Source organism: Dysidea avara, chromosome 10 (genome assembly GCF_963678975.1).
Source record: "Dysidea avara chromosome 10, odDysAvar1.4, whole genome shotgun sequence".
Classification (NCBI taxonomy): Eukaryota; Metazoa; Porifera; class Demospongiae; order Dictyoceratida; family Dysideidae; genus Dysidea; species Dysidea avara.
In genome coordinates, this window is record NC_089281.1 from 21198598 (window position 1) to 21224675 (window position 26078).

Consider the following 26078-nt stretch of genomic DNA (forward strand, 5'->3'; position numbering starts at 1 on the left):
ACATGCAAATAACAACTTTCTTGGTGACATAGCTATCACAACAGATTACATAAGCACTGTATGATGTAGAAAGTAATTTAGACTGTCAGTTTTCATTTTATGTCACGTACATGTTATGGTAGATTTTATCATGTTCTAAAGTAATTATTTATTAGAGGAAGAATCTTCCAATAGTCAGTTGCTATGGATACCACAACACTTTGATCTTCACTGTGATGCTCCAGTTGCAGTAACAAGTGATACTTGGGTGGTAGGAATATTAGGAAGTGGTTCAGTCCTGTGGAGGGAGAGATAAGAGGCACAACTTGTGTATACTCAACGGCATCCTACCATTAGAATTCTTATTGGTGGTAAACATGGATAACTCCTTGTACACTTCCTTTGTCCTAACACTGTCTGCCTTTAGTCTTATCACTGATGCAGCTCCTTGTTGATTGGGACTAGACCTAGTAGTCCACCCATTATATAATAACATGAAATCGTATAGTTCAGTAACTGATAGTTCTTACTTAGAGTATTCATTATTACGAATGTGAGCCCACATCTTCTTAAAGAAAACATCCATGTCAGAGACCTGTGTTATTGTACATGTAAAGTAGTTCAACAATAGTACAATGTAATTCTTGTGTGCATTTTCCAGATAGTAATCAGGTTATGAGCTATGACACTGGGAGTGCTGATCTCTCAAATTCTTAGCATGTCATACACTAGTAACCCAACTTATGCTGTACGTGGTTATCAAGTAAGTTACAAAAAATTTTAATTTGTCTTGATAAAGTGGTTCTACGGTAAACATGTTAAATTTTCTTTGCACCATTCCTTCAAAATCATCAATCAAGCAAATATTTCCAAAATGTGAAGTGATACAAAACACTATATTATTACATGCTACCATAAAATTCATGCCTCACACCACAAGTTGAAATCAGAGGAGGTTGCACACACTTTAAGTGCCACCTAAAATTATTACGCTTTATTGCATAGTTTCATTTGGTATTTCACATGACCCTCAATAGTCACAATACAAAATAAGCAAATGGTGGGGTAGACTGGGATAGACTTGCTATTCAGATCATTCTTCACGTAAGGTTTAAGGAGGATATACTTTGTTTTGCAAAAGCGTGGTGGAAATACCAAACCACTTTTTTTTGCACGTATAACTTCATCAGATTGATTGTGTACATAATCATAAACGACAATGTCTTGCTGCTTTACTTTGACACTGCTATTTGACCTTCGTATAGTTTACTTTGGCAGCGCTTAAAGCGTGTCCAACCTCCTCTGAGTTGAAATAAGTACATCCAACAGATTAGCAATTATAAAACACAAGAATGACATGGTTAGTTCACTAGCTCAATGACATATTCACAATATAAGTTATTTACCAAATCAGTTGGGACTGGTTGAAACAAGTCCTCAAATCTGATATCCAAACATCCTAACTTTGTAGCACAAGTCTGTCCCTCATTGGATGTAAACACAGCACTGAAATGTCATTGTCATAGTAACACTAAAACAATGTCCAATTTACTTGACATGAAGTTTAGTAGGAACAGGTTCCTTTGGAGTAATGGACACTGTAATATTATGATAAGCTACATAGGGGGAATAAATGAAGTGAACACTTCAACACTGTTCCTTCATCATACATGCAGTTACCTGCACTATCAGTCTTCTTAGAAGTCAAGTGTGATACATGTACATCTGTAGGATAAGTACATCAGTAAACGTATACACACTTATGTACTACATGAGCATATACAGTGAACCTCAGTTATCCATGAGTAAGAAAAGTCTGTATCTCTGAAACTGTGTATAAATAACCTTAAAATAGCATTAAAAACATTCTTTTTAAATTTCAGTATTATCAATTACCCTAATATAACAGTCACTATTCTAATAGAGCAGTCATTTCCCTAGTTCAGTTAACCGAGAATCCGGATAAGTGGGGTCCGGATAACTGAGGTTCCACTGTACGCTCATGCACACTTTTGCACAAGTGTTCTTATGCTCACCCACACACACTACACAAACATAAACTACTATAACAGACAAACACACATACCATATATAAAACATCACAGCTACTATTAGCCTAGTGTCAAATATCAGTGCAGCTACTATTTAAAGGTGGCCACTATTAACGAAGGTGGTGTTTGTAGCCTAAGCAGCTCTTAAAGTGCGGCAACTATTCAGTATACGAAGCAACCAAAAATTGAATGAAGAGTATGTGCTTGTTTACTTCATGTTTAATAGCTCTTGACTACTGCATTTCACTTTGATTAGGAGATACCTCTAGACACACAATTTAGAAAAAAACTATTGCTCTTATCCTTACTGAGTCTATACTGGATAATACTAGAGAATTGTCTACTTCACCTTCCTAACCCAAGGATAAGCAGAACACTCCTTAGAGCAATTAAGCACTACAGGTTCAAATAATAGCCACAGTGTTTATTCAAAGGCAGCGTTTATGCTTTACCTATGTGGCCACTATTCAAATACAGCAACTACGTACTAAAGGTGCGGTGTTTAACCAAGAAAATATAGTATACCCATGCATGTATGCATGTATACGCATGTACACACACATGTACACACACACGCGCACGCACACCACACACACACACACACACACACACACACACACACACACACACACACACACACACACACCTGGTATGGGCCTGTAAGGACTGATGGTAGAAAACTGCAAAGACACTGCAAATATTTGCTCCAGAGCAGGCACTGATACAGCTGGTGGTATATCATCAACCTACAATCTCACATGTTAACATGACCAACCCATTGGAGCTTACAAACTGTAGTTGATAATGAATCTGTACCACTGGAGGATTACTACCTGTCTCATTCAACTTTGTCAAGTAGTCCTCAATTAACGCTACCAGCAGTGAACACATATAATTGGACAAATGAAGAATAAAATATTTCGGACATAGTACATAATCTCAATTGTTAAATAAACTGCTATGTATACATTCATGACATTAGACAGGTCACTAGTGTTACTCACAATCAGTTCCCAGTTGATGATGGTGATTTCCAGACTCTAACAAATACACTGGATCTTTACTACTACCACAAATCCTACCAGTAGTACAACAATAACATAACTGGTATGTATTACTATCCCTACATGTACATACGTACCTGGTTAGGTTAAGAAAAGTTTCACTGATGTTCTGGACAGGAGGAGTAGTTGGATAGGAAGTGTCTGATATTCTTGCTGTGGTAAACATTGTAACATTAAGTGCCAAGTGTTATGATAGTGCAACTATTGAAAACGTGTGTGTGTGTTGTGTGTGTAGCATGACATGACATGATGTACCTTCCACAATTTGTGACAAACTTGCTGAGCCACTTGCCAAATCAGATGATGCCATTGACAATATACTAGATAGCTATAACATAAACAATGTCCAATGATAGTGTTACTATGTATTATGTGTACTTTGTCTCCTGACACTGTAAGCAGGAGGTGACGATAGAAGAGTGCACGATCTCTAATGTCTGTTGTTCAGTCAAGGAGAATTCCTAAAATCTTTTTAAAAAATCTTACATGTAGAGTATGTCCAAAACACCTCATTTTTTTTTTGTTAAATGATCATTGTGTGTCTCAACATAAAATGATCAATTCATTACTGTAAACATTTGGAATGGAGAAAATGTCACACAAAATCCTATAAGCTTCTGGAATAAAAAAAATGCTGTGACCAGGATTCGAACCTGGGTTTTTGCAGCCACAATGCAAAGTACTTACCACTATACTATCACAGCACACTGGAGCAGTGTTATCAAACGGATGCATAAATAGCCTTCATGTAGACTGAGCACATGCCACACCACCAATCTTACTTATAAGGGAGGATAAATGAAAGCTTATTTTACAAAATAATTATGTCAAATTACACAATTTAACTCATGAAACATTACACTGTACTGAAGGATACCAATATCACAGTAGTGAAGACTGATTTGTATTAACACCTCACAAAGGTCTACAGTAACAGGTGCACAGTATAAACAATACATACAAACAGAAAATGATGACCTTTAAAGATGAGGCTGGTGTTGTGTGTCTGCATGAGTTTGTGACAGATACTGAGGAATGAGTTGCCTAGCGACCAGTTCCCTTCTGACAACAGATTTGAAGATGACAACAATTTGTTGAGGATCTTTAGAATCCCCTGAAATACACAAGAAACACAGTCTTATTTATTACATTACAAATACTCTATGAAGAAAGAGTATCCTACTCCCATATATAGTCCTGATTGTGTACATATCATAAAAGTTATTATGAGGCATTGCGATTTGTGTAAGTTGTGACTTTTGAAAAGCACAAAAATGTGGTACTGTACTATCATCATCTTGCAAATCTCAACATGGGTTTATACATAAATAGCCCAGCAAGGAATGCCTGTATTGCTGGACTTCATAATGCACCTATCAAAGATTTATCCCACCTACCCGCATGCAGGCAAGGAGGGAGAATTTGACCAAATTCTAAGCCTAATTCCCCTACACTGGGCCAAATTTGTAGGTCTAATCCCTTCCTTTTTCCATCAGAATATCTCAACCTTTGTTTCTAGCGTTGCCTAAACCCCTACACCTGGGACCTATATTTTTTGTCTAGTTCCCTCATTATGCCCTTATTTGCCCACGTGGAGGTAGGTGGGGCAAAACTTTGACAGGTGTATAAGAAAACCATTTGGTAAACACTCCAGTTTGCTCCATCAATACCACATAAATTCATACAATGGGTCTATAATGACATCTCTAGGCAGCTTCACAGAAACAAATGGATAACTTCAGCAGTACTGCATGGCTGCTCTACACAACTCTACAGTGTTATAGCTTTACAGTAGAGCATACTCTTCTGCCAACACTGCTATACATACCAAGGGACTGAGTTGAGGATACAATGCTGCAGTCTCCAACATTACTATGTGGTAAGACAAGTTCACCAAAACTGACTGCATTGGAGTACTCATAATCTGATCATTCAGAGCTGATAACAGGTTAACTGGTAAATCACTGTCAACAAATAATACACACACTGGTAAGTCTTGTGGTAATCAATAGACTAAAGTGTGTGTGTGTGTGTGCGTGTGTGCGTGTGCGTGTGCGTGTGCGTGTGTGTGTGTGTGTGTGTGTGTGTGTGTGTGTGTGAGTGTGTGTGTGTGTGTGTGCGTGCGTATCAGTCACTGTGCATTATTGGTACATTATTATTGATGTACCGACATCCTTGTGGTATGTACACTGTTGTACTAGTATGCAATACTCCACATTTTGTGTTGTGTTGATGTTACCTTTTGGGTTGAAATCTGGCCACAGCTCTGATGAAGTTGATAGTGTGTGAGGTATACTTTGGATGTTGCATCACCACAGTGATCAGTAACCTGTGATATTGTAGTAATGAATGAATGTTGCATTAGAATACATCCACGAAAATCATTGTTCCACGTAGGGCACTAGAGTATAGGGCTGGAAAATACTGCAAATACTCGTTAAGGATTTTGGTACTCAGATAGTAAAATTACTCATTAAGATCACATGACCCAGCTCACATGATGCATTTGCCATCAGGGAGTGACACAATGAAGGCTATAGAGTTTGATTGACATAATTTTTTGTTCAGGAACACTAACATCAGTACTATAATACAGTGTGTGTATCATAGTTGTGTTACTTGAAAAAGCTTTAAACTGCTTAAAGTCGGTATAAAATATGTCAAATGAGTATAACTACAAGTAGCTAGTATTTGTGAGTACTTGATCGTTAACTCTAGAGAGTACTCGGATACTAAAAAACCATGATTGTTTCGGCCCTACTAGAGTAGTTGCATATTGTCTCAATAAAATAATGCTGTATCTACCACCACACAGACTACTCACCAGCTGCTACAAATATTAAAGTGATTTTCTGCAGTAAATAAAAAGTTCATCATTTGGACTACAAGTATAATTTCAATGTGCTGGCGTTTGTTGACTCACACAGCAATCTTGGTTTCTAAACCTCAAGGTAAAAATACCCATGTATCCACACTCCCTCCTCAATTATGGCTGACATCTGGCATGCGAGTATGCTAGTAGGCTTTTCACTTTGTAACCAATTCTATCACACTTACCGGAAGATATCTTGTTGAAGTACACTGTTGTGATGTCGCTTGTAGTAAATGTAGAGTGTATGGTAGAGAGTGACTGGCTGAGGTCCCAATACTCCGTGATAAACTGCCTTCTGTAGGCCCATCAAACAGCTCATCAGAGTAGCAGAGGAAGAGTCTGAAGGGACACACACGCTATCAACACTCACAACACATGATATGTACTGACCATTAGTTGTCCCTGGAGTGAAGCATTGACTGAGTGCATCCAGTTTAGCAGCCACAATATCTGAGAATTACAACATTGTGTCATTCATTACATAAATGTCCTAATACAACATACAGACTGTCCTTGTGCTACTAAACACAACATACACTCAGTCACTCATGAATATAATTTTTGTACTTGACACTTGCCATAAACTTCCTCCATCGGTGATACAGCAACAGTACAAGAGAAGGGCAGTGTATATTGCACTACAATATGTGACTGAAGCTACATAGGCCATGTTACTAAATAATGAGTGAAGTAACTTTCAAACTAATCCAAAGAGCAGTAGTTTAGAACCTTCTTTTAACAACAACTCTAAACATTATGACTTGTGTACTTGACTTACCAACATGATCAAAACCGGTAGGGAATAAAGTAGCAAGATCATTGTAGTCAATGATGTATGGTAAGCTGTATTGTATGGGAGTCCTGTTACCACTGAGTACCTGATACACATACAGTACACCTCATATCACATGTAGTGTGTGTAGTGTACCTGTTTGAGTGGGTAGTGAAGGAGCCAGTTAAATGTGACCAGCTTGTGGTGGGTGGACAATGAAGGATGAGTAGCTATTATGATATTCCTGGAAGTATACTCACAATAATCTACAGTATGTACATTGGTAGTACATAACATGACACACAGAGTCCAAGTCTCTAGTATCTATGGTCCAACTACAGTTTATAGCTTACCTCTTAAGTATTAGTTCATCTTCACTAGCATTACACAATTCACTCCCAAACAATACCTGTAGTGACACATGGTCTCCTTGAGAGTGCCAAATACTTGAACATCATGTACATTGTGTATGTAAGCGATGTGCACGTGTGTGTGTGTGTGTGTGTGTGTGTGTGTGTGTGTGTGTGTGTGTGTGTGTGTGTGTGTGTGTGTGTGTGTGTGTGTGTGTGTGTGTGTGCATACATGCGTGCATGCATGGTGCATGATGCACGTGAAGACATACCTTTAATAAGAACACAATGTGGAACAACATCAGTTCTTGACTTGATGAATATCTCATGAGGAAAGATTTAAATGTCTACACCAGTAACACGTTATACACACATCACTACAATGATCACTACTCACCATAGCAGATATGCCTGACAAGTGTACAGCTCTCATCAACTGTTCAAACACAACAAAATACATACAGTAACACTGTGCAGAATTATATACAAGTAGATACATACATAGCTACATAAAATGCATGGTTGAAAATAACTAGACTGGACAAATCCTTCTCTCTGTACAGTACTAATATCAACTAGAGAGTCTCAGAGCATATAATTTCTACTACAAATACTCAACTAAACCATTATTCGTACCATTCTAACAATATGGACCATTACTGGGGGTGTGGCCAAGTTCAGGTGATCCATCATCAGAGACACACCCCTCTTCAGCTCATGTGTATCAATCAACTCCATCAACTTGTTCTCTGGAGGCTGTAATGGAATATTATACTGCTTAGAATGTGATGCATTCTTGCTCAATATTTTAATTTGTACTCTATACTTATTCAGCAAAATTACAATATACATTGTAGTATCTTAGCTCAATCTTCACAGATACACACTAACACAATTCCTCACATTGATCAGTAGTTCAGTTGAGGTCTTGAGATGATCCACTGAAGGTAGTGAGTATGGCTATAAGTACACAACACATCATAATACTACACAACTAACTACACTTACATACCACTAGATCTCCTGGCTGACCAAAACTCTTCTCACAATTTACATCTCGGCTATAAGTATACATATTTTACACAGTGTAAGTCTCAAAGTACACATTAGTACTTCAAGTCATCAATCATCTTCAACACAGCATGATGCAGCACAGTGGAAGCCAGTGCCTGATATCACAATGTGTCAAGTATGATTCTAAATAATACCCACCCACCATGTAGTGTTGACATATCACAGAATTTTCCTCAGCACACAAGTCAAGTAGCTGGGTGAGTTTCCGTGACAATAACCCCTAAGGGTACATTACAACATCAGTGTCATTGTACAGACAATTACTAACAGGATATTTCATCTCTAATTCTTTCAGGCACTCACATGCAGTCATCCTCACCATCCTGGTATGGTCACTAGTGACCTGTACAAGTGGTATAACAAGATATTAACACATAAACCAAATTGACCCAAACACACATAAACTCAAGGTATCGATATCTAATAACAATGTGTGTATTCTTCATAAGACACTTATGGTGTGAACAAACCAAGGGACATACACATGCAGACATGGAGACATATGATTATTCCAAACAAATTTCAGGTACGTATATACCCACACATCTAGGCAGGCATCTAATATAAAAACTGCTAGAGTAAAATGATAAATCCATAGCATTACAGTTAGGTATGTACATACAGACAGACTAGCAGTAAACTAAATTTGAATGTATCAACATACATGTTACCATCCTCTTTGTGCTGCATAAGATGTGCTACACTTACCAATTCAATAGTGGTAAATAACAGATCAATGTAATTGGTTAAAAGTTTCTCCTGGCCTCCCTGTAATTGTTCAAGACATAGAGCATTACACATGCACATATTCTATTCATTTCTTTAACTGTTCCACTTTTGACTAAAAAGAACAGAATGAAGTGCCCTTGTAACTGAAAGGTGATTCCGGCTTTTTTACAAAGAACAGATTTTGTGAAGACTAGAGTTTAAAACACCACTAATTTTTGGAGCTGAATAGTTAACTAGCTATATAACTATGGGCACTGATAATTACTATAATACACTACAAATGTCAATTTGGAAAACCACAAAAATATTTTACTACTACCTATGCGGTAATCTGTACACTGCAGTCGACATTTAGAAAAACAGACACACCAACATATATACATACCTTAATATCCACCACACACAACACAGTAGCCATGGTACACAACACCTACACACAGACAAACATGATGATAAGACACCAGTATATATACAATACATACCTGGCTACGTAGTAGTGGCTGACTCATGAACTGATTGTGAGATAGTAAATTCTTCAGTGTTGCCATTGTATACTCTAACAAAGTTGGGTTACTAAAAAACATCTCAGCCTGTAAACATAAGGTGTATACATATATCACACACTCCAGTAAACATTCTCTACAGTTACTACAGTAGGTATAGTAAGTGACACTAACCAATGTAGTGAAACATTATTAATAGGAGACTAGATGGCCTTTCAGCATTATATAGATATACATAGGTACTATCATGACTTCATTGATATGGTCACCTAAGTTCCATTTGCTAGATGTCTGAATGGCCGTCTATCTAAAAGTCAGCTAACCAACCACTGCAAATATAACAAGATGATGTTATGTTATTTCTAAAAACCAAGCGGCCATACAGTTAATACTTTCCCACTCTAACTAAATAGGCAATTAATCAACTATGTATATTGTATTCATGCTATTGTGCTATTATTAATTCAGCTAGATAATATTGGATTTGTAAATACTGTAATTTAGCATAGTTTGTAATCATGAATTATTTTGTAATTCTGTAATTACGTTGCTATGTGCTGCTAAAGAAGTATAACTATAACAAACCACTTTAAACCACAAATTACGCACAGAAGTATCTTCTCAACTGTTTTATATGTGTCTATCGTGTTTTCTCACACAAATTGTTTAGAGAAACCAGTAGTCACTAATTTGCAGACTGGACCAGTGGACCAACACTCCAGTGCACTCCATGGAGTCCAGTCTGCATTTTAGAAGTTTGTGACTAATTTGCGGACTAACCACAGTGCAACTGATATATCGCCTTAATAATCTCTTAAATCATAGTAAATTAACATTTAGGCAGGCTAACCCAAGGGCTAACCTGTAAAGCCGGTAGTTAGAAGTTTCGCTTTACATCGCTGGGGAAGGCCAAAACACGGAGAAATTACAATGCCTAATTCGTCACAATGGATAGCAGCTGCAGCTAGGCTGTAACAGCTCATCCTATCATACTGAACCAAGCAGAGGACTTAACGTGGGAAGCGTAAGATAGAAAATATATGGAATCAACTGTAGAACCAGTGAAACCCTGCTCTGGGGAAGTGTTCTTGTATCATGCTTTAGACACAAAGAAAAGAAGTGAGTTAGCTAGCGGTGCACTTATCGTTCTAGAGTGATTGTGTGATTGTTATATCAGAGTATATCAATTCACCCAGAGCTTAAGTCATACAAATTGACTTTACTCAAGTTAGCTATACTGAAGGGCCCAGTATTCTTGTGCCCTCATCTGCCCGCCTGCCTTAGCTGAACACTCAACTGAATATAGTAACTTATTAAATGTCTATTAGGGTGACTGTACTATTAGAGTATGATCAAGTCTGCTGATTTATCAGGTGTTGATCACGTGGGGGAAAGGTAAACTGTTGATTGTGTTAAAGAATTGGTTGAAGATTTAAAAATTGGCATATGCAATTTAATGAATATGTCGCTGAATATAAGTAGGTAGCTAATCATTAATACAAGCAGGTTCACCATTGTAAATTACTGCTACGTTATTTATAGAAGATTGGAGATGTGATCAGCACAGATGGAGACAGTATGGTCACAAAGACATACCATTGAAAAATCCTTTTTAAAAAATACTATTTTTCGTCCACAACAGCAGCTAGTGCCAGCCCCAATTTCAAAGAAACAGTAGTTTTCTTACCAGATAACTTGGACAGGTATATAATTCAATATACAGGAGATGACACTGATGTGGACCCATGGAAATGCTATTGATTCTGCCACAAGAAACTACATCCTCACTTGTCCATCCGTTCTCCAGGAAATCAAATCAAGCAGTCAAGCAGAGTGCCTGTCATCATTTTACAAGAAAAAGATATCAACATCAAAAGGTCATTCCACCCTTAATCTTGTTTTAAATCCACGCAATGCTAAACAAGTAGCAAACCATAAATAAATTAAGCGACAAAAATTAAGAGTTCCTCATGATGAGCTATACAACATTCATGAGATGGCATTCGACTTTTCAGGATTTGTGGGCAAGATTATTACTTATCTTGACTTAATGATTGTTCTGTGGTAACCCCAAGATGTTTGATGAAGTAGAGAGCTTAGATTTTTTATCTCCACAATTACTCTCATATGACACAACCTTTGAACTAGGTGATATCTATGCATCTGTCCTGGTAATGTGCCACACACTCTTTCAAAGTACCCCAGTAATTCCAGTTTGTTTTCTTTTGCATGAACGTAAACTAAAATCCGCTCATGAAGAATTAATTAAATATGTAACAACCAAATGCCAAAAGCAAGAGAAAAATTCCAATTGCAACTGATGACGAAAGTGCTCTCTGCTCTTCAATTGATAAGTGGCTTCCAGGTGTGGTTTGCTGGAATCATGCATTTGCTGCTGTTAGGCATTGGCTGAAGGAACACAAAACTCCATCTGTAGAGAAACCTGTATACCAAGATGTTAGATGCCTACTTCAGACTACCAGTTTAAGTGACTATGAAACCGGCTTGGAAGAAGTCAAGGTAATTAACATGATAAGTTCATAAAAATCCATTGCTACAATTGTTTCTATCGACCTATACATTACTTTTATAGGTGTGCTGGAGTCAGCCATTTCTTGACTACTACATGGAATTTATTTACCCAGATGTTATCACATGTGTTGGATGATGGATTGCTGAACCTCTTGGGGTTTACAACAGATACAGTGGGATAACTACAAATCAAAGTGAAGGGTTCAACACTGTTATTAAACGTCTCACAAAGCAGAAAGAAGCTCAGTTGATACCATTTTACTCTGCTTTTACCAGCTCCAGAATTACTATTACAATGAAATTCAAAGAGGCTTTTGTCAGACTGGAGAATATGTTCTGTGTCCAGATTTTATCTGTTTTGTACAGCCACCAGAGAGTGTTCAATTGACAAACTGTATTCTACCTGAGGATATTGTAGCAAGGCTCAATCTCAAGAATCGGATATTCATCAAAAAATGCCAAGTGTTACACCCAGTGTTTGCAATTCTAGAGCTGGTACAGTTAGTCAATCAGCCCAAGCAAAGCTTGTGATTGCTGAGAACAGAATATCCCATGACCCAAACTTAGGAGTATTTGTTGTGAAAAACAGTCAAGAAAAGCCTAATGCTGTCACATTGTTCCCTAAACAATCTTGTACTTGTCCATCTATAAGTGAGTGTTATCACATACTTGCAGCTAAGTTAAGCCTCGGCCTACCCTGTTCAAACAGTCCTACAACAATCAATCTGTCACAACTGAGAAAGAATACACGTTCTAGGAAAGGAAAGAAGTTAGGCCGGAAGAAACCTAACCTAGAAGACTGCACAATTGTCCCAGCACTATATTCTTTGTACAGTGCACAGGCTGCCTCTAAGGACACACAAAATCTGACTTCCGTTGACATTGATGAGCTTGATGGGCCTGATAATCCAATCAAAGAAAACAGGGCTGAGTTTGAAACATGCAGAAAAGTATGCAGTCCATTGGCTGAAAATGAAATGGAAGATTCATCTGCATGCACAGATATCAGTTCACTTAATGAAAGTAAGTCTTTTGATTTATGCATCCATCGTATCCTTTCTTCCACAGTTCCTGATGTAGAAATGTTCCTGATATACCAAATAAGATGTTTTACTTTCTAGATCCTTTGAAACATTCTGATTTAGCAAGTAATGCACTTGCTACAGGGTAGCTTTAGGTGAGAAGTGGTGTTACGCTTATTGACACCGGCCTTCATTATAAATGTTTGTGTATGTATAACCTGCAGAGATTATTTTGCTTTGCGCCAAGAAAAGGGAATTGATGATAGCTTGCTTCTTGATGATTACAAGATAATTCAGCTTAAGTCCAGGATACAATAATTATGATGATTATAATTGTTTACTGAAGATATACATGCTACACATACTGCAAAGAAACAGTGTTTACCCGACGCAGTCATGGTATTTATGAGTGATATATATTTGTGGTAAACAAAGCAGGCATCAAAGCCATGAGCAAACCACATTCCCATGATGTTGCCCGGGCAATACGTGAGTTAAATTCCAAGCGGCGCCTTTGACTGCCCACGCCAAAGTGGTAAATATATGTATAACACATGCAGTAATATATTGATAGGAAGTGAACAAGTGCAATCCCAGGACCCTGCAACCAAGTACTATGCTTTGCTGTCAAAAGTTCCCTAATGTATAAGTAAACAACATCTAACTTGATAAAAGTCAAAGCAATGGAAGATTCATATTTAGGTTTGGTCATTTGCAAAGCATGAGGGCCACAGGCATGGCCTGAAATTGTGTTCTGAAAATGATCTGACATATCCTATTATTTGGTCGGACATCCTCAATAGTACTGTACAAAATCTTTCTAAAAGTGTTCAGACATTAGCTAGAAATGGTCAGAAAATGGCAGATGTCTGACCATAATTTCAGGCTCTGGCCACAGGCCTTTGTGCTTTGGGTGTACAGGTGTATATATCACAGCAAAATCTCTTACAGCCATGGTATAACTATTATATACCAACTTACATTGTATTTTCTCCAGTTAGCAGAACAGTTATGCTTTACCAACACAATCAATAAATCTCTATTAAAGAAACTGAATTTGAAGGAGACCCGTAGTGAAATTGGAATAGAGTTGCTTCAACAGTCAGGGTAGAATATGTTCACTTCATAGTGTTCCATGTATAGCCAGTTTACTGCGTCATAAAAAATGTGCTTTTAGTGGATCTTTCTGACCTCTGTGTGATGTGTGAGTCTGCCGATTTGTATGATAATTGGGTAGGTCAAATGTAACATCACATTCTTAATTTATACATGTGTAAACCACTTACAGGTCAAGTGTACACAATGTCAATGCTGGCAACACAATGAATGTGTAAATGAAGTCACATCTGACAACTTCCTCTGTTATAGCTACACCCGTCTCTAGTGGATACCATGCTATTTGACTTGTGATAGTATACTCTCCCTTATACATTGTAAAATTGTCATCTTTCAAGTTAAACAAATAAGGAAATACAATATTATATTATACTGTATTTATATATTTATAAACTGTTAAAAATAGTTCATTAAAGCTAGCATCCGACGAAAACTAATTACGCGAAAAATTTTTACCAATGTAATATTAGAGAGGTTGAATGAATTTGGTTAACTGCTTTCTGGCCACCTGGATCGAGGCTTGGCCATTGGCGTGTCAAGCATATATACATATATATGTCTTTGCTGCAGTCTTTTTAAAAACAAGGGCCTCCTTCATCCTAGAGGAGTTCGTCTATTTCGCCACACAAGCAATAGCATTGGTAATGATGCCACTCTGTGATAGACAGCTACTACAGGACACATTAAATAAAGTATATACGCAAATATGCAAGTTGCATGGAATGAGCTTCTAGCTACAGCAATTGCACTCCAGTCCATTGCTTAATTTGTGATGGACAACTTCTGAATCTGGGGTGCAGCCTCCATGGAATGGAGACGCCACACTTCAGTTTCACTGCTTGTCATTCTGCTTCTCCTATACACAAAAAAGGCCGTATAGAATATGTAATTCATTGTTAAAAAATTTTCATCACTTTAGGACACAGGTGAAAAATTTTTAACACAAAAATTTAACTCGTGAAAATTTCTCGCTGCTTACATTTATAGAAGTACGGTACTTAATAATTGCATGTAGCTATATGACAAAAAGTACACATAAACAACCATCTAGCTAACACTAACGTATATGTAGCTAACATGTTCCATCATAGATTAGAGCCTACAGGACCATATAGGCTCTAATGTTTGCGGTTTTATTCAGAAAGAGTTTCAGAACTTTCTACTACATAGTTGAAAGTACCCTTGTGAAGTACGTAGCTACTGTACATGTACCATATATACTTGGGTGCATGTATATCACCACAAGTCCACAACCATTGCATGGTTGTATAGGTGATTGAAGCGGTGGCCACTGAAGCTAGCAAGCCAGCTACCAGCGTAGCTAGTGGAGTATTATAGTCAGTAGCATTGCGGCTGGTTAGCCAGTGGACAACATCATGCAGTTTTAACTTCCCCGATTGGTCTTGAAGACTACAGCTAGTCAAAATAACTTGCCACGATGACAGGCCATGCAATTGATTCATGTAGCACACAAGACTATAGATTTAGGTATCTCGCTAAAGCATACTCTCGATTAGTATGGGCAGACTAAATGGCCGACCCCTACCTATACTATAGCTGTGCCAGGCGGTGAGCTGTGTGTGAACCAGCCGAGAAGTCCTCTGAGCCATCAAGTCATTCAGATGATCAGTCTGCAGGTCAGTGGATTAGGTCGCCAGTCCAGTCCGCATTTTAGTGAAGGCCCTTGAGGCTGCCCTTCATTTTTGTTCACATAAGTATGGGTAACACCCCCTTCTCAACTCGAAGTATACCCTATCTCTGGTAACCTAGGAGGCCTTCAACATTGTTTTGAAATTGTTAAACGTCTAAAACCGAAAGGGAAGACCATTCATGAAGACTCGCCATACCCGTATTTCAGACCACCGAGAAGAAACCACCACAGAGCAAAGTTTATACGAGTAGAAGAATACAAACTTAATTTAGCTTTCAATTCTTACATCCTGGCTGCTTTTTACTATTTAACGATTTTGCTCACGTGGGTGCGTACGGACAAACATAGATAGGTATAAGCACATGCACACACACTTTTACGAAAACAATTTCAGTAAACCAGGCGCACGCCCACAGCCGGTCGTGGGCACGCGCCTGGTTTAAAAACAGTTTTGCACCAAAAGTGCTCATTATAAAAGAAGTTTATAATTGTTGGGGGTGTTGAACACAAGGGTATAGAGTTTGTGTAAACCAAATGGCAAACAGTATATAAACACCCAAGGCATCAACCTCTTGTGTATGTTACCATTTAAAAGTAAGTTTTAGTGACTACTAGGATGGTCATTATAACAAGGTTGTCTTACTAAAGCTCCAGCTGCGTTACGAGATTCCAAGAGGTATAAACAATTAATGCATCTGCTTTTCCAACTTAACACTACACTGTACATTACAGTGCACATATATACCAGTGACAAGTAGTGTTGCACCGATAATTGGATCGGTTATCGGAAAAACCATATATCGGCTGTGTTTTTTGTATATTGGTATCGGATCGGCACCATGGTGAAAAAAGCAGCAGATACAGATATATAGAAATACACGCTTGTGTGCACCAAATGATGTTATTACTGCTTTAGTGTACTGTCAGCTGTTGCTGTAGCAATGCTACCACTATAAACAAGCTAAATTCTTGGTACTTCACAAAAACATAACTAGCAAAAATGCTACAAAATAGACATGTAGTGCTATATCAGATCGGCTACGTTTATCGGCTTGAAAATATTATCCAATATCGGTTATCGGAATATCGGCTAAATCTCATATCGGTGCAACACTAGTGACAAGCATATACATGGAGACACATGCATGCCCAATACATATGCATACTGCAATTGATTTCACATCTTTTTTCAGCCTGGCTTTTTTGGGGCCGCACCCTTTTTCACAGCTTGGCTGTTTTGGTATAGATATCACTTCTTTTTGTATTTATATATTCCAAAGCCAGTCTGTTGGCCAGATTTGGAGTTTCGAACCCTTTTACTTTACTGCAGAAAGGAGGTAGATGACAAGAGCTGAGTTCTGCAGATATTTTTATAATTTTAAACTAATACTGCAAATTATTGCATGTCCTCTCTTACAGGTAGACTAGAAATCTCTACAAGGTAACGTTTTTGTATACAGAGTGACTTCCAGTGTAGCTAGACTCTCTTCAGAGTGATTTGTTGCAGCTGAATTATCTACAAGGTGACTCGCTTGTAGCTCAATTCTCCAAGGGGTGATTTATTTGTTGTAATGTTTGATGCAACGACTCAACCACTACTTGAAAACAAGGTTTAAGCTCATAATTAAAAATGGATTTTGGCAAGTGTGGCTACTATTCAAAGTGTGGCTTTATAACCAAGTAAGTATGGTAGTTCATAAGATGACGTCTTGAGACCGAAATTTGAGAAGTGGATGATCTAAACATATTTGATGTGACTGGCTGAATAAAACCAATTCTACTCATATTAGAATATCACTTACACATTAGTGTAACTCAAGTGTAACACGTGTGATATGGATTTGGAGGTTTTATTCAGCCAGTCATATAATCTCTAGTCTGACTGTTCTATAATAGCTATACCTACATGATAAGTTGTAGTCCAGTCAATTTGCAAAATTTAATATAATTTCCATCAGTACTTATGGTAATGCACTGCAGATTGCAGTAGTGTAGCTATTAACTGACACCCACAATCATACATGTGTTATAGTGACTGCAGTACAGTACCTTCTCCTGTAGTATACCAAGTGCCATCAACTTGGAGGCTGTGGTCTTCTCATCAAGGTACAGTTGCTAAGCGGAAATACACGATCACCCAACAACACGACACATGGGATATGGTACCTGTAGCAAGTCGTGTACAAAAGTTTCTACACTGCTCTTCCTGGATGACAAGTACTGGTGAGGTGATGATCTGAACTCCACCCACAGCAAGTCAACTGGTGGATATATCATCGGTGCGTTTGCTTGACCGGTCTTGGACATTTTGCTGCGATCTTTCGACTGAGCACAACTCTATTTAAAGCCTACTTTATATGTAATCACGTGCTCCTGCGTGACATTTTGTGCTCACCATCGCGGCAGCTTTCTAGCATTTGTGTGTATCACGAATGACTGTGGGCCCGCTGTTTGATTTTGAAGATCGCTACAGTACTCTAATAAAGCAGTCAACTCAAGTCAGGCTCAATTCAAGTCTCCGTTCTTTTTGTTTTTGTATGTAAGTAAAAAAACTGACTGCTCTATTAGAGTAATTCGATCTTCAAACATTAGATTAGATTATCAATTTTGTCAAAAGGGTCAGTCTTTAAACATAAACTGTTACAAAAGGCGTTCCATAACAGAGTACGCTAAACAAACGTGGACCATAGTCAGTGGGCTCCGGTTCTGCGTCCGCGTAATTTCTGGTAATCACGTGAATGTTGATGATTGCACAACACTATTCTAAAATGAGCGCAGCAAGCTATTACGGAGGTGTAGAAGGGTAAACGAAGTGGTGTTTGACATGTAATATTGTAACATAATATGCCCTGTAGTGGTGCTTCTAGTTCGAATATCATTATTGTATCTGATAAAGGTGAAATAGTCAGTCGAGCTGATGGACTAGGAACAAATCATTGGGTGGGTGTGCACTAATGTGTGTATTGTTGTGTGTATTATTATATGTCACTATCATGTCATCATAATCAACCTTATCCACGTCACATAAAAATGGTGGCAATGGTGTGGGGACTTTGTACAGAGAGATATTGGGATAGATGGTGTTTCACTATGCATGATAATGTTTATGTATGGGAAAGGTGAAGTGTACATACTTACAAGACAAATGCGTACAGTTTTGCTTCCATATCAAAAAAAAACTTTAGTCTGGTGGAGATATTTCACAGTAGCCTTTTACCAATGGTTCCATGTCATGAAAGCCACGTATAAAGCTCATACTGGTGAAAACTTCCCACACTAATGTAGCCATATGCATTTTGTCAATAGAGCTCTTTCAGCACGTGAGCAAAATTACGTATTCTAAAAGGGTCGCCCACGCGTAGGTAGTACTGGTGCACAAGGTAACGATGGTGATTTGTGCGTTTGTTGGTTGTTCGATGCGGTCAGACCGAGACAAGGGGATTTCCTTTTATAGAATCCCTGCAGTTAGAAGGAAAAGTTCTAGACGCAAGTTGGAGCTGTCGATAAGGCGGAGAGCTGGGTATGTGGCAGCTATTTCCAGAGAGGACCTAGACATTAAAGCGTTAGGAAAGTATTGAGTCTGCTCTTGTCACTTCCTATCTGGTAAACCTGCAGCTCTTAAGGATGACACTGACATAGACTGGTTACCTACAATTAACCTTGGCCATTCTAAAATGGCCACCCGTGATTCTGCTGAGCAAGCTGTAATGCGTGTGATGCGTCATGAAAGAGCGAGAAGGAGGAGAGACATGCAGCGAGCCAAACAACAGCAGGATATAGAGTTATCACACCAGCTTGACATTTTCGTTGCGAATGAGATTGACAACACCATAAAGGAAGAAGTTGAGTCAATTATCGATGAATTCACCGTAGCTGAAGATGCTACACATGCTGTTGCAGAACAACTTCTTGAGGAAGCAGTCGTATCAGTCAGCAGTGAAGTTGGTCGTGAACAAATTGAATTAGCCATTCTTGAATCAGCAGCAGGCAAATGTAACTGTGCTGATATGGTGAAGGTTTTGAAGGAAGAGTTGGCAGCTTGCTACACAAAGATAAACAAGTTGTCCAATGAGATTGCAGTATTGCAGCAACATGTGTGTTCGGCGGTGCCATTCAATGAACAGTCACTTGTAGATGACGCCTGTGTGCAGTTTTATACTGGATTACCCAATTTATATATTGTCAAGACAGTACTTGATCATGTGCACAAGACAATGGCAGGAGAAAGGGCCACCTAGCTGTCCCCATTTCAAGAATTTATGTGTGTCTTGCTAAAGCTTCGTTTAAACAGTCCTCTACAAGATTTAGCATATCGCTTTCAAGTCTCTCTATCAACTGTGTCCAGAATTCTCTCCAAATGGCTTGTGCAGATGGATATCAGATTGCAAAAGCTAATTGTCTGGCCAGACCATGATAGTCTACGCAAAACAATGCCAAAATGCTTCCAGACAGCATTTGGTAAATCAGTAGCAATTATCATTGATTGTTTTGAGGTTTTTATTGAACGCCCCTCCAATTTAGAGGCTCGTGCTGTTACTTGGTCTAACTATAAGCACAAAAACACAGCAAAAATTTTGCTAGGAATTGTTCCTCAGGGTGTGGTGGCTTTTGTTTCGGATGCATGGGGTGGCCGTGTGAGTGAGTGACAAATACTTGACTGAACATTGGATTATTATCTAAACTGCTTCCTGGTGACATTGTATTAGCCGACCGTGGCTTTGATATTGCTGAGTCAGTTGGTGTCATGCAAGTACGTCTACATATTCCTGCATTTACAAAAGGGAAGGATCAGTTAAGTGCACTTGAGGTTGAACAAATAAGGAGTATAGCCAATGTGCGTATCCATGTGGAGAGGGTGATAGGTCTGGTGAGACAGAAATACTCGATTCTTCAGAGTACAATCCCCATTCACTTTGTAAAGTGTAGACATGGAGAAGATATCCCATTAATTGACAGAATTGTTCGTGTAAGCTGTGCACTTACAAATATTTGTAATTCAGTAGTCCCATTTGATTAGATAATTTACAAACATGTATTGTATAATAATTATTATATATGCAAATCATGTATGTATAATACATCTCATACTACAACTGAGTCAATTAAGTTTCCAATAGTTGCTGTAGTTTGGAGCAGTCAGAACAGTACCATTTTCCTTTAGGAACACAAGACAAATCAAGGCACCTCACATGGAACCATTCTATCAGGCAGTCCGGATTGTCACAAGCAATCATTAGTCCTTCTTCTGGACCATGACAGTAGCAGAAGGTTTGCTCCTCTATACTGATATAGTTGTTGCTACTAGGTTCACCACTACTTGGCAGCTCACTATCTATTGAACCAGAAGTACTGATGTTGTCCCTGGTGAACCAATTACCCAAGATCTCTGGTAACAGGCATGACCTAAAAAAATACTCTGCTTTTCTCTTGTTCTCTTCCCAAAATGTTTGTTGTCTAGTAATCCGTTCAATGTGCAAGCCTTGCATTTCATCCTCAGTAAATGTGCAGACACAAAAGGATGAATAATCAACGTCACAGATGAACATTTGTGTCTGAACTTGATAAAAGTATGCATGTGTACAATCCAACTTGACCAATCCATCTCTTTCCTTCAGGCAAAACCCTTTATCTTGAACAGCATCTTGAATTGTTTCATAACGATGGGAGTAGGGACACTTGATTTCAAGAATTCCCTTACCACAGCAACTACAATCTAAAATGGCATCAGGTGAGGCACTCATGTAGGGCCACTTGGGATTAATAACAAGCCCACTGTTTGTAATGTGAAGATTCACATGGTGATGTTTTTGAGCTCTATAAGGTAAATTTCTTGGGCTATTCTCTCTTGTTTGCTTCCCCATGCAGTTTGTTTACTATCAAAACTAAACTCTTCTGGATAACAGATGGTCTTAATGAGAGATTGAGAAGGGTTGGCTGGGTTTGTATGGCAAACAGACTTCATTCTTGATGCTGTAACTCTTCCAGTTCTAAATGTGAACCACAGCCTTGACTGGCTTTGTAACCTTGTTTCCTCTTCAACAGCCAGAGACATTTCAACAGTCATTTCTAGTACTGTGGTTTCACTAAGTGCCAGAAGCTCATCATATCCCAGATCAACATATTCTGGTTGCCTTAATGACATTAAAGGCCTTGGGAAATTTGGTAGCATAAACTTCGGTATGAATGGCTCAGAATAACCTGATACTACAGAAAATACTGCAGGACATGTGCCTCCAAGACTAAGGTTCTGAAACAATGTTGCCATTTCAGAGTCTGTAGCAACTTCTCTGTGTGCAACAAGCAGTACATCACTCTCCATTTGTGGACTATCTTCTCCATCAATTAGCTCATCAAGTTTCCGTTTCTTACCACGAGCTGAAGTAAAGTCAATTTTCTTAATAGGTCGGTATTCGATTGACTTCATGTACGATGGTATAATCCATTGACATGCCTGTTGTGTGCTTGTCTCAGTACCTTGGATTCTTGCCAGAGCCTCGAGGTAAAAAAGGACAGCAGCTATATGAGTGCATGCCTCACCCAAGCCAGCCATGCAGTTGCAGTGGGCACAACAGACTTCACCACTTAGCTCAAGTACAATCCAACAGCTTAATGCAGTCTCACTGATGCGCTGTGAATGACGGACCTATATAATGACAATAATAACATAACTAACAATACTCCTCGTGTCGGCATAAAATTCAAGTGAATTGGATTGTGAGCATTACTGCTATCAGTGCATGACTTCAGTAGCTGAAGCCAGCAAATACAGTGCATGGAACCTCTCTAACATTTTATGACCAGAATTTTAGGCCTTTATTTACTGTACTATAGATGCATTTTCCTTATCTTTAAGAGAAATGTCTAGTTGGGACTAAAATCTATTACTGTGGAGGACGTTTTTCCTTATTTCGGGGAGTTTGTTAAAGAAGCTTCGCTGTAAGGACGTATAGATATGTGATAAGACATTACAAAGCTTCAGCAAGTGCAATATACACGAACAGTACCCTCCCCCAGTATATTTACTTACGCATCCACAAGTTAGATATTTTCCTGATACTTTTTTTGTTTTGACATCCTTAACCCACCCACAAACAAACTGGTTGTAAGCCTCCAGTCCTTTGCGAGCTTGAAACTGTGTAGCTGTCATAAAACTGGTTTTCAAGACCAAGTACGACACCAAGTCACAGGCATCAACTGAAGGCGTTGTACGGCAAACGTCGCCAATAGCAACTCCAGAGAAAGGGTCCACTCCGCCTAGAGTAGATATTTTGTCTAAATATCTATCCTTTGCTTCTCGGGAGAGTTTTTCGGCATACAGCGAGAGTTTAGCCATTCTATCCCCTTCTACGCAGCCCCTAATTACCAGCACCTGTGCACCATTACGACTGACGCGTGGGCGAACATAAAAATTTGCGTAGTTTTGCTCACGTGCTGAAAGAGCTCTATTCTGGCATCAATACGGATAAGGTCATATATGTGTATCTAGGGTTATTTTAAGGGAACGTTTTTTGCAATTGCCATTCCGTCATGAAAATTCACTTATGAATTACTGGTAGCTAATTATTCAATTAATAAATTATCCTTGAAATTAACCTAATGTACAGCTTGTAGTTATATCTTTCAGCTTGTAATTTATATCTTTCAGCTTGATGGCATGGATGTATGCCTTAAGAGAATCAATGATATGGTTGTGGAGGCCAAAAAGAAGGCTAATCTTCCCTTAGACAAGCCATTAAAGGCCTTGGTGAGCTATACTATTTTGATGGTGACTGTTGAGTAGTGTCATTGTGACATGTGTAGGGTCTGTCACTGAGTGGGGCAGAGAAGAAGGAAGCACAAGAGGCCTTTATAACTGGTATGACTGAGAAGTACCCCACTGCTAGTGAGATCTATCATGTGTGTACTGACACTTATGGTTCCATTGCCACTGTCTCTGCCACAGGTGAGTACCTTTAATTTTAGAGACAGTGATTATTGATTGAATGGTGTATTTGTTAATAGTTGCATACCAAATTTAGAGCACACAAAATTTATTAATACTAGTCGTACCTGCGCAAAAATACGCTTGGTGTGTGTATGCGTATTATGGCATTTGGTAGACAATATACTTCTGTTGTTTATATCAAGAAACAAAACCTGAAATCTGTCTACCTTTAGGGGTAAAATTCCTAATATTAAAGAGTTGGCCAGGTCGCTTTGTACATAAATTACACATTTGAGGGACTTTTACATTGGCCAATTTTATTCAGTGACATGATTGGATAATCTTCACTGTAGTAATTTCCCATCCACAGGAGGAGTAGTGTTGATATCGGGGACTGGATCTAACTGTCGTCTGGTAAACCCTGATGGGAGTGGTCATGGGTGTGGTGGATGGGGTCACATGCTCGGAGATGAAGGAGCAGGTATAAGCATATTGTCTATTCCACTACTGAAAGTGTTCTGTGCAACTTACCTATAATACTAACTCTCCACACTAAGACTGGCCAACAAGGTTGTCTTTGAGATTGAAATTCTCTAATAGAGTAGTCAGTTTTCAATTAATAGTGCAGATTACTGTAACCAGTTACTTTACTGAAGTCAGTGTTGGGGCAATTACTTTTTAAAAGTAACTCGTTACATATCATACAGTATGATAGTACTGTATGGTAGGGACCACAAAGGAGTAGGTGTGGCCCACGAAATAACATCACCCAGAAACCAGCCTCAATTTTCCCTGATGACAAAGGTAGTATTGGTTAGGTAAAACCGTAACTTGATAACGGCTAAGGCTACAGGCTTGATTTTTTCACTGTTCGACGTCGCTTCGGCCTGAGAGGTACCTTTTGGCATACCGCAGTACGTACAATGCATTCTTCATGGACTTACCAGTGTCCCAGTCATCTTTGCTGACAGCAACAAGTGTCGATTTGGCAGTAAAACGTGATGGCTTGCCTTCTTATTAGAGGGAGGTCTTATTAATGGAAATCATCCGTATTTTTATAGTGGCTATTTTGATTGCAGAGGTGCTTTTCGAACAGTTCTTGATTCGTACTGCTGTGTAACGGGTTGAACATAGCCAACAATGAAGCGTAATGGATACTTTACTTTTGAGATGGTAATTGGTATAGTATGTACGCATTGAGCTGAATCCTCTAAAACATTTAATAACTCATGGGTGTAATTACACATGGTCTTGAAATTTGGTTCATTTGTAGTACTGCTTGACCCGCTAAAAATATTTTGAAATCTTTTTGTTCAAATATCTGATATAATGTTTACAGCCAATCAAAATTTTACATTTCCTATGGGAAAGCCATATAAGTACAGTGTCCATTACAGCCCTTTCCCAAACTTGCAATGGAGCCAAATCGTACCTGTCTGTTGTTGACACCTTTGCTGTTACCACTAATCATCTGGTTGGCTGAAAAGTTAACTCTGTTGAGAAAAAAATCCACTTTAACTTTTAGCTGTTTTTCAGGATTCAGCTCAACTTGTACATACTATAGCTGGGGCGCGTGGCACCATTTCTTTCTTTCGGTAACCGTATGCATGGATTGCAGAGGTACTTTTTGAACAGTTCTTGATCCGAAATGCTGTGTGACGGGTTGAACATAGCTGACAATGAAGCGTAATAAATACTTCACTTTTCAGATGATAATTGGGGCACGCGGCGCTGTTTCAGATGCGGTATGGGTGGGTTCACCTGTCATAATAATTATTTACAAAAAAAGTTAACAAACAAGTACACAGAAAAATTTGGAATTTTCAACTAGAGTGCACATCAATAAAAAGTAGTGAAACAAGCTGGAGTAGTGCACGATATTAAATCACAGTAAAATAATAAGAAGTATTATATCCCTACTGATGTTGTTGATAAACTGCTCAAGATACCATAATGGAAATACACAGTAGGGATATAACACTTCTTATTGTTTTACTGTGATTTAATATCGTGCACTACTCGAGCTTGTTTCAGTACTTTTATGTGCTATGGTCCCTACTCTAGTTGAAAGTTCCAAATTTTTCTATGTACTTTTTACATATTACTTTCAACTGAACTATTTTGTTACAGTTACATATTACCCATAAAGTAAAGTAACTATTAATAATATTACATATTATGTTACTTTGTTTCCACAGCCTTAAGCTGTCACATGTGAAACTACCACCTTATCACATGACATGATTGTGTTGTTGGACAATGTGTTATTAGTAAGAAGCTGGTGAATAAGCTTCATTCTGTAGGCTTCATTACTTCGTTGTGGCTAGTAGGGCTCTCAGTTTCGATTAATTTATTAATCGATTAATCATCGATTACTAAATCGATTAATCTATATGTAGTGAACACCATAGTAACATCAGTCACACTTAATCACCACCC

General features: G+C 38.5%; 2 protein-coding genes and 1 non-coding gene across 5 annotated transcripts in view; 1 reads left to right on the forward strand and 2 right to left on the reverse strand.

Annotated features, from left to right (window-relative positions):
* On the reverse strand, positions 1–18444 carry LOC136236516 (AP-5 complex subunit beta-1-like). Of its 3 annotated transcripts, XM_066026686.1 has the most exons (34): positions 17882–18427; positions 17765–17830; positions 9374–9481; positions 9277–9321; positions 8871–8930; positions 8431–8505; positions 8305–8382; positions 8202–8257; positions 8101–8149; positions 7992–8048; positions 7725–7844; positions 7486–7524; positions 7361–7435; positions 7092–7147; positions 6895–6982; positions 6745–6844; positions 6357–6416; positions 6152–6305; positions 5334–5423; positions 4923–5058; positions 4073–4208; positions 3972–4019; positions 3473–3531; positions 3350–3422; positions 3172–3247; positions 3035–3108; positions 2820–2902; positions 2677–2776; positions 1660–1704; positions 1532–1595; positions 1386–1485; positions 510–574; positions 331–446; positions 1–277 (listed from the first exon to the last, which is right to left on the reverse strand). In XM_066026686.1, exons 1-34 carry the CDS (start codon positions 18020–18022, stop codon positions 129–131), a joined length of 2841 nt encoding a protein of 946 aa, XP_065882758.1. In that variant the 5' UTR covers positions 18023–18427; the 3' UTR covers positions 1–128. The 3 variants fall into 3 exon arrangements, 1 of the variants encoding a protein (XP_065882758.1); XR_010692152.1 differs by lacking the exon at positions 1–277 and having other exon boundaries at positions 362–446; positions 1391–1485; positions 17882–18442; XR_010692153.1 differs by lacking the exons at positions 1–277; positions 331–446; positions 510–574 and having other exon boundaries at positions 1410–1485; positions 2824–2902; positions 17882–18444.
* Trnah-gug (transfer RNA histidin (anticodon GUG)) lies at positions 3727–3798 on the reverse strand. Its single transcript has one exon. It is a non-coding gene; the product is annotated as a tRNA-His (tRNA).
* LOC136236517 (N-acetyl-D-glucosamine kinase-like) overlaps positions 18352–26078 on the forward strand; it is a 13382-nt gene continuing 5655 nt past the window's right edge. Inside the window, exons 1-5 of the mRNA XM_066026687.1 lie at positions 18352–18518; positions 18571–18655; positions 23361–23459; positions 23516–23657; positions 24010–24120. Coding sequence (XP_065882759.1) covers positions 18454–18518; positions 18571–18655; positions 23361–23459; positions 23516–23657; positions 24010–24120 — 502 coding nt within the window. The 5' untranslated portion in view covers positions 18352–18453. The remainder of the gene's footprint in view (positions 18519–18570; positions 18656–23360; positions 23460–23515; positions 23658–24009; positions 24121–26078) is intronic.